The sequence below is a fragment of the Bos mutus genome, chromosome 17, assembly GCF_027580195.1.
Source record: "Bos mutus isolate GX-2022 chromosome 17, NWIPB_WYAK_1.1, whole genome shotgun sequence".
NCBI classification, from domain to species: domain Eukaryota; kingdom Metazoa; phylum Chordata; class Mammalia; order Artiodactyla; family Bovidae; genus Bos; species Bos mutus.
In genome coordinates, this window is record NC_091633.1 from 4,365,791 (window position 1) to 4,375,454 (window position 9,664).

At 50.8% G+C, this 9,664-nt stretch overlaps 1 protein-coding gene across 1 annotated transcript in view; it reads right to left on the reverse strand.

The window, feature by feature from the left end:
- KREMEN1 (kringle containing transmembrane protein 1) overlaps positions 1-6,775 on the reverse strand; it is a 54,484-nt gene extending 47,709 nt beyond the window's left edge. Inside the window, exon 1 of the mRNA XM_070385920.1 lies at positions 6,554-6,775. Coding sequence (XP_070242021.1) covers positions 6,554-6,650 — 97 coding nt within the window. The 5' untranslated portion in view covers positions 6,651-6,775. The remainder of the gene's footprint in view (positions 1-6,553) is intronic.
- Between the last annotated feature and the right edge of the window lie 2,889 nt (positions 6,776-9,664).

Genomic DNA, 9,664 nt, shown 5'->3' on the forward strand with positions numbered 1-9,664 from the left:
CTAAACTTTTTCCAAATCTCTTCCTGCCATTTGGAAGCTGAGTGATTCTCAGCTGAAAAGGCCTGTATATACGAGGTGCAGATGGCAGCAGTTATGGCCCTCACCAGATGCTGCAGTCTCTAATTTGATTGAAAGGATATAATTAGACAACAGAAACACTTTAATGAAAGAGCAAAACATGGAGGGAGGGAAGGATTGAAGGCCCTTAACTGATGCCAAAACACCCACCAGTAATAGAGGCTTTGAGTCTGGGGAAAAGGAAGGGGAAAGCCCCTTAAAAGGACAGTCCCCATCCTGTTTATTTCCCCATAGACACAGGAATAGGGATTTTATTACTGTAGATTTCCACTGTATTTTATGTGGGAACAATCTGATTAAAACCAGAAGTCGTCTTCGGAAGAACATCAAAGAAAAACAAATATGGCTTCTGTGGTCATTATTAAAAATATTTTTACCAGTCCAATAATTTTCTTTGAAGATGAATTTTTATAGATTGAACAGCAGCAAGTAATTTATATACTGTGATGATACTGGTTAACAATCCCTACTGTTCTAGAATAGAACTACTTGGCCGCCATGTTTTCATCCAATGTCAGGACACCAAAGAACATGGACAGCCACTTAACGTTTGGAAGATATCAAGAAACTGGGGAGAGTCAGTCCTATAAGTCAACTCTACAACTGTTCTGAATCATCTTTAAAAGTTGCCTCTGCTGTTTTTATTATTTCCTAGCTTTCAAACTTTGAGTGTGAGTACACTGCTCTGGTTCTAACCAAGAATCTAACCAAACTGAAAGAAGTCCAGCCCTCAAAGTCTGAAGTTGCTAATGTGGTGTGACACTCTGGTTTGGAAGCCTCCTCAGCCCACTAGAAGTGGGACCCCGCCCTCGTGGAAAATTGAACAATAAAAGTTTAATGCTCTGGCTACTTGCCAGGGATTAAATCAGTGGTGAGAGAAACTAGAAGCTGGGCCCAGCAAAGGGGCAGCTCCGAGAGGGTACTGTTATAAGTAGGAGGGAGACGCAGCCTTGTGTAGGAGGTGGCCCGAAATCTTTTGTCTATAAAGTTCTTCCTAGTCCCCAACCTCATTCCTCTTCAAACTGGTGCAAGTCCAGGCGAGGGAGGTGTTTACCTAGAAAGTGGTTTAAAGGCAGGTGGGGAGTGGGAAGATTTCCATAGAGAAGAAAAAGGCAGGTTTCTGTGGAGTGGCCATTTTTGAAGAGGGACAACCTTCTGACATTTCTACAAGGGCTTCTTTGCTTTCTCTGTTCAATCTGAATCCAGGATAAGGTCCCAGAGGTGAGGTCTGGGGAAGAAGCACTGCTATCTTGAGAGGAAGACACTGAAGACAACAGAGAAAGGGGAAAAATACAGAGTGACGGCAGGCTCCTCTCCTAGACTCACGCTTCTGGGTTCCAGCTGGATTCTCAAGATCAAAATAACATGGGAGCATGTCAGTCAGAGTTCTCACCCATTCACCAGGAGTCAGCCAGCAACTAACCTGCCAGGTGACGACAGGGGGCTTGAGGAGACCTCACCTCAAAACCTGCACAGGTAGCTTGCTAAGGAACACATTAACTTCCTCCTGTTGTCCTTATTCAGGAGGCAAAAACCCAGACAAAAGCTGCAGATCCAAACTTCCGGCCTCTCCCAAGTGTTTTGCATTAACTGTTCCACAGTACAAATACAATCAACTTGGTATGTTTGTTTCATTTTGTTTTTTTCAAAAATGTTTTAAAATTATCAGCCACGCTAAACACATTGTTGTTTTTCTAAAGGCCACTCTATAAAAATGACGACAGAACCATGGAAATAAAACTCAACTGTTTAGGAAAATGATAGAAGTTTGTTTTCTCTTTTTTTTTTTCTGGCTTTTTTTTTTTTTTTTAATATCTCAGGGCTGGTGCCACCTGCTGCCTGGGCTTTCCTCTGAGAAACAGATCTCTCAACAGTTTGATCCAAGCAACATCTGCATAGCTGAACAAACCCTGGGCTGGTTCTGAGGCAGGCTCTACTTTCTTTATGTACTGCACACTGAACCACACTGAATTTCTTTTTAAAGCTTTTTTTTTTTTTTTTTAAGTCTTAGTAAAGATCCAAATGTATGTGCATGAAACTTCCCTCTCGGACACATTATTTTTAATCGTGGTAAAATATACATAAAATTTACCTTTTCGACCATTTCTTAAAAGTCTTTTAAAGTCAGCTACCAGTAAAAGGTAAAAATTCATTCACCAAAATCATTTGCCTCCTTGTCACCTTTTCAGACCAGTGAACAGTGGGAAAAGAAAATCAATACACATGGACCTAGAGCAGGACTTGGTCAAGTACAGCCTGTAGGCCAACTCTGGCCCATTGCCTGTTTTTGTATGTCCTATGAGCTAAAATATGCTTTTTAAACTTTTAAATGGTTGAAAAAATTAAAACTTGTGACACGTAACAATTACATGAAATTCGAATGTGGGTGTCCATATGGGTTTTACTGGAAGACAGCTACTCTCATTCATTCACATTTTGTCTATGGCCTCTTTTGCCCTACAAAGCCAGAGTTGAGTAATTGCAGCAGACAGTACATTGCCCACAAAACCCCAATTATTTACTGTCTAGCCCTTTATAAAAAATGATTGCCGACACCTGATCTAGGCCTCAGATGGCATTATAGGCTTGAAAATTCTACACTAAAGATGATATATTGCCCATCACACCAAATCCCTAATCTGTACACTGTGAAGAAATTGAAAGCAATATATTTTACCTTCATCACTGATTGCCTTTGATCCAAATAACCTAAATCATAAGTAAGCATATCAAGAATATCTCTATTAAATGTACCGAGTTGCTGTTTCTTAGCAGTGAGCTTAAACTGAACTTCTTTTTGCTGTAAGATTTATAAAAGGTCTCATTACATATCTCAAACACTTAAATAGCTTTGTCAAGGAGTGAGAAGTTTTCACAAAAAGATGAGAGTTCTTTGATGCCCGGTCAGTTCTGACCATTTCCCTGTCTCTTAAAACTAAAAGCATAAAAGAAACTGGCATGCACGTTGGTCCCCCTCACTCCTCTCAGCCCTTCTGTTCGTTCATGCTAAGTCCCTTCAATCATGTCCGATTCTTTGCCACCCCATGGGCTGGCTGTAGCCCACCAAGCTCCTCTGTCCATGGGATTCTCCAGGCAAGAACACTGCAGTGAGGTGCCATTTCCTCCTCCAGGGGATCTTCCCAACCCAGGGATTGAACTCGTGTCTCTGGCATTGGGAGGCAGGTTTTTTGCAGGTAATCCTATTAACACTAATGGAGTCCCCACAAGGGACAAAGCTCTGTACACTATGAAGTTCTTACTGTTAACTGAACTCACAGGTTTTAGGGCAAGACACATTACTGTCTAATGGGACAAAGTCTAGATGAGGAGCTAGAGGAGAATGAGTATCAACTATAAAACGATGTTCACGGCAAATGTTACCAGAGTTGAGACACTGCTGACGCACACCCAGCAGGCCCTAAATATGGTGAAACACTGATGGTGAAGGTGAAACACTGAAGGTATTTGTCTTCAGTGGAAAACTCAGAGCTAAAGTCCACCCAGCCTTCTCTTCCTACCTCTTGGCTGTCCCCTGCAGGTTAGTAAATTCCAGATGGGAGTCCACGTCAGAGAGTCCATGGCCCTGGCTGCCTTTCTCCTTGAAGAGGGAGTCTAGATTCCACCACTAACCTCTACATCCCTCCTTATCTGTTATGAAGGAAGAGAGAGGATCTCAAAGGATGAAGAGAAGGGAGATCATTTGGGGTTGGCTATACACTGTAATTAGAAGTATCACTGATAGGGAATGAGCTAACTGTTTTCATAAAGTCAGCATTCAAAAATGCAAACCACCAGTAATTTAAATATTACAAAATTATGCAGAATGTAAGTATTGAAATAATTTTTTCCATCCACAAAATTTTAGAGAAAATTACAGTATCAAAAATATGAAATGGCAAACCTGACATATCTTCAGAGTAAAACATGTTTTTTATTGGAATGGATTTTTAAAAACTAGTGGGTAGGCTCTAGACAGGATGTGATGGTGAAGAAAAACCATGTGTTATCTCCCTTAAATTGCTCTGGAACTAAAGAGGAAAAGTCACAAAGGCACTGATGTATTATATCAAGATGGTAGGGAAAGAAGCTGATGAGGCTCACTGAATTGGGAAGATGGGCCTTATCACAAATCATTTCATAATGGTTATTTATTTGTCTCTACCCCAGACCCACTCTTCCCAGGTGGCTCAGTGTAAAGAATCCACCTGCCAAGGCAGGAGACTTAGGAGATTTGAGTTTGATCCCTGGGTCAGGAAGATCCCCTGGAGGAGGAAGTGGCAACCCACTCCAGTATTCTTGTCTGGAAAATCCCATGGACAGAGCAGCCTGGCGGGCTATAGTCCATAGGGTTGCAGGACTTAAGGACTAAGCAAGCACGCAGGCACACACAAACCCCAGACCCTGCAATAAAAGCACACCGAGGTTTGAGGTTCACGTGACATAAGGGCTGCTGCACTTGACCCTTTCTACTGAAGCAAAGGTGCCTGAGGAGGGTGCCACCTTCCAACAAGCATAAGCACACAGCAGGCTCCCTGAACACTTTTCAGAGCTATTACTTTGCCCTTTCCAGGAGAGGAACCAGTTTATTTCCACCCGTACCTCTCTCCATAGAGGACATTAAATCCTGACCACAGAGATGGCAAAGTGGAGCTAAGGGGTTACTAGGTTACAGTTATGTTGACATATCCTGGCTCTCAGAAAGTTCCTCCGTCATTCCTCACATACGGTAAACAGTACAAGTGATCAAACTTTTGCAGAAGTTTTTGTGGATGTCCCCTTAAGAGGCCACTGATCACTCAGAAACCCCTTCCTGAGCCTAAGCTTTACAGCACTTGGAGAGCCCCCTTCTACCTCTCTCTCTAAAGCCAAGCCTTGCCTTTTACGGGGTTTAATCAGATTGGAAGCTCAGAGCATTCCCAGCGCAAAGGAGGTGTCCAGCACTTGGCAAACTGTGAAGCACTATAAAAAGAATTCTTAAATGTGTTCAGTGACTGCCTGCTGTGTGTGGGTGTGTTACCTGCAGTATATCCTTTAATCTTCACAACAACCAGCAAGGGAATTGCCATCATCCCTCCTTTACAGATGAGGAAACTGAGGCTCAGAGAGGCACAGCCCAAAGTCAGGCAGTAAGTGACAACATTAAACTTGATCTTTATCAGGAAACCAAGCTGGCAAGTAAACAAAGCAACCCAGAGTTTTCTTTCAGCAGCAAAATCCTGTCTCTCCAACATCACAGTCTGCGACTTTGGGTGGAGAGCCCAGAGGCTTGAGTTTTCCCACTCAGGCAAATCTGTAATGCACTTTTCCCACCCCTTTCCCTCACGTCCAATTCCCCACACTTGAACAACCTGCTGAGGAAGGTACCTGGGCCAGACAACGCCCTCTTGCCTGCTCTTCAACTTGGGAGAGTTCTGCTGCAAGGAAGGGTGTGAGGGCAAGCTAAGCAAGTTCCAGCTTCCATCCTGGTCTAGGGCCCCATGTGGGGAAAACCTGGCCTTGACCTTGGCCTGGGGAGCGGGTGACCCTGTTTAAAGTGTGGAGATACTCATGGGAAACGGGGGCTCTGCGTTGCACTGGCACGATGAGCACACTAAACTCTAGGGGAGACGTTTGCCATCACCCCCTTCCTTTCTTCCTCTCCCCACGCTGGACCTGCACCTGAGTCCCGGGGAAGTTCAAAGTGGGCCCCGGGGGTAGGGGGTAAGCGGACGTGCAGGCAGGGCAGAGCCGGTCGTCTCGGGACCCAGATCCGCCTCTACTAGCAGGGCAGGCAGGTCAACTCGACTCCTCACGAGGCGCAGATTACAGAGCTGGGCTAGCAGGGCGCAGACCCGGGCAGAGGGGCCAGGCGCCGGCTCTCGTCGCCTCTCGGCACCCGTTGAGGAGCCGGGAGGCGCGGGGCCCGCGGACGTGGGAGGGAAAGGGGCCGGGGGGCGTCGCTGTGGGGCTGGCGGAGGGCGTCCTGGCCCGGGGTGTCGCTGAGGGGTTTGGGGTGGGGGCGGGGCAGCGTCCCCAAGCGGGGCGAGTCGCCCCAGGGGACTGGGCTGGGGGTGCGAGGTCCAGAGAGGGGAGACCTCCCGGCCCGGGGGCGCGTCGCTGAGGAGCCTGAGGGCGTCTCGGGTCCTGAGAGGGGAGACCTCCCGGCCCGGGGCGGGGGCGTCGCTGAGGAGCCTGAGGAAGGGTCTGAGGCACTGAGGCAGAGAGGGCGCCGGCCGGGGGCGTCTCGGGTCCTGAGGAGCAGGGCCGCCTCGTCCGAGGGGCGTCGCAGAGGAGCCTGAGGAAAGGGTCTGAGGTACTGAGGCAGAGAGGGCGCCGGCCGGGGGCGTCGCGGAGGGGCCTGAGGAGAAGGGCCGCCTAGTCCGAGGGGCGTCGCTGAAGGGCTGGAAAAGGAGCCCCACCAAGCAGGAGCGAGGGAGTTGGCTCCCCGGGCGGGCTCAGCGAGGGACAGGCGGCGGCGGGGGGCTCGCTCACTCACCGGGTCCGGGGCCAAGGCCGGGGCTGGGCGCGGGCCGGGCGGCCAGCGTGAGCGCGGCGGCGGAGAGCAGGGCGAGGCGGGCGGCGGGCGGCGCCATGGGCCGTCAGTGCGGGGCCCCGGGGCGCGGCCCGGGGGAGAGGGGGCAGCGCAGGGAGCCGGGGGCGGCCATGGGAGCGGGACGCTGGGCTTGAGCGTGGCCCCGCCCCGGCCTCCCGGCCGCCCCGCCCCGGCCCGCCCTCCCCAGCGCCGCCACCACCCCGGCAGCCCCGGGACCGCCCGGCTCAGCCGCGAGGCCCGAGGGGCGGAGCCGACGGCGCCCGCCCGCGCCTGCCACTCACGCGCCAGGACCCGCCCACATCCCCCCGACTGCACCTGGCCCCGCCCACCGGCGGAGCATTCACTTGGAAGATTCGAGGGGCGGGACCTACAGGTAAGGGGCGGGGCTTGGGGCACCGCCTCCGAGTCCCCGAGTGGAGGTTTGACCCGGCTGGACCGGGCCGGGCGCCCAATGACCCCTGCTCCACCCTCACTCGGGTCGCGACCCACACGCGGGCTCAACCGCAGCCGTAAAAATCAAAACAGCACTTTGCAAACCAATTTTCTCTGCTTGGCTCATCGCAGCGGTTTTAAAAAGGGTGCTCTGGAGTCAGCCTGACCGGATTCATATCCCACTTGATCACCTGTAAGATCTTGAGAGTGAAAGTCGCTCAGTCGTGTCCGACTCTTTGCAACCCCATAGACTATACAGTCCATGGAACTCTCCAGGCCAGAATACTGGAAGTGGGTAGCCGTTCCCTTCTCCAGGGGATCTTCCCAACGCAAGGGATCGAACCCAGGTCTCCCGCATTGCAGGCGGATTCTTTACCAGCTGAGCCACCCGGGAAAGGAAAAATAGCTGTCTTATTTCAACTTCTTCATCGGTTAAACGGGGGCGTTGATAACAATTACTCCCAAAGCGGTGGTACTAACGAGAAAATGCGTGGAAACTTTTACACACACATAGTAGGAGCCTAGAAAATGCTGAGTTCCTTTCACCATGCCGATTCTTGCAGGCACAAAAGAGGCAGCATACTGAGCCCTGGTTCCGAATCCTAAAACACATCTTTTGTCAACTAGGGTAAGTTCCCTGCTCTTAGTCATCTGCAAAATAGAAATAATAAAAGGCCCTCACAAAATTAGGTTAGATTCCATAGAAACAAGTGAAGCTCCCGACCCAGAAGTGGGTGGGGCGACGGTGCTTTCTCAGACACTTGGATCCCGGGCGCAAAGAGCGCGTGGCGGCTCTCGGCCCCCGTGTGGCCGGCCCATTGCTCCTCACTCTCCGGCAAGGTCTTCCCTGCCCGCCCCAGGGTCTGTGGTAGGCCCTTCTCCTACCCCGCACTTCCCTAGGCAGAAATTTTCCTCCGGCTCCCGCCGAAAGCGCCGCGGCAACGCCCCGCAGGGCAGGTCCGGGCGATGCGCCGGGAGTTTTTAAGTCCCTGGTACCAGACTCGCAAGTGCGGGCCTGCGCCCGGCGCGGCGGCGGAAACCTCCGCCCTCTCATGCAGACTCGCAGCGCCCTGAGCGGAGCTGGGCTCTCCCCGGCCCTCAGCCTCCCCGGCGGGCCTTAGGGACACCGTCCCCTGCGCCCCCTGACCCCCCGGGGGCCGTCCCCTCGCCTGCCACTTCGCCCCCAACCATTCCTCCCACCCCGTCCCAGCTGCTTCCAGAGGCGCCCCAAAGGCGCACCTACCTCCCACGAGGCCTCTGGGCTCCCTCCTTCTCCACCCACACGACCCAGCGCCCTGACAAGAGTCATCTTGTTCAGTCATTGTTTTCCCTGTGTCATTCCCGAGGTGGAGACTCCTCTGGGCTCCTTGGAGCAGGGGGCCGCCCCTCTCCCAGGTTCCCGGAGACACTCCCTCCACGTCCCACCTGGTGTCTTGCACTTAACTTACCCTCTGTCTTCTGCACCATTTCCGGTCCTTCCCCACCTCAAAAATTGCCTCCTGTAACACAACCTGGGAATCCTTCACCTCTCAACGTGCACCCTCCCAAGCAGGAGCCGCTTGAAGGAGAACAAAATGGGGGAGATTCAGGTAGAATGATCAGCACAAAGTGAGTACTTAGGAAAGGGGATCCTTCCTTCCTTCAACAAATGCTAAGTGAGGAGTCTGTCAAAAGCACCAAGATAAGAACTTACAGTCTGAACCGACACTCATACAGAGGGGAGAGGCTGGGAGAGAACCAACAAGAAAATAATGTGATTTTCGGAGATCACCAAGTAGGACAAAGACAAGAAAATGATGATATTGACAGAGGATGCTCTGTGGCATGTTTTAAACAGTCCGCTAGGGGATGGTTTTAGCAAAGCAGAACACAGCTCTCTATAGTTTATGAGGTCCTTTCACATCTCATCCTAGTTTCAGAAGAGGAAATAAGAAGGGCAGACAGGGGTTTCAAAATCAGGTTTATTTGGCCAAATCTGGGGATTTATGCCTCATGGTAGTAGTTCCCATCTGTCTTACTGTCCTGCAGAAAGGCACCCCTGCTGACTGGATGTGCCAGTCTGCTCTCTTGGCCTTGTGTAACCAGAATGGGCTACAGTGAGAGATGAAAATGTGGGGTCCCTTTCTTCAAAATGAAGAATTTCCAGACAGCAACAATAGAACATTAAACCAAACCTGGGGTCCTCCTAAGCTTGAAGGCCTGTGTCATCAACTGCACACAGCCCTGGAATGTTGCAAGCCCCAGAAAGCTGGCTTGTACAACAGAACTGAGAAATAATGTGCAAGCCCCTGCCCCCACTGGCTGCCATGAGAAACATCTCTCTAGCTGTCCCCAGGCCTCCCTCCCTTCTTTTCCAGCGTAAAGCCCAGCACAGGTGATGGAAACAGCACACAGAGACTAAAAATACAGCCAAGCAGGTCTAGGTCAGGTCACGTAAGGGCTCAAGGTCTTTGCTCAATTATGTGGTCCGGGCCCTGGCAAGGAGCTGCCTGAGATATTCATTTCAGTGCTTCACATGCCTCAGTCCTTAAGCAGCTTTATTTCATGGAAAGAGTGAGGACATTGATCGTAGCCCCTGGGCCTCCAGGAAGAGGCTGGTGTCTGTCTGCTGGCTCTGCAGTC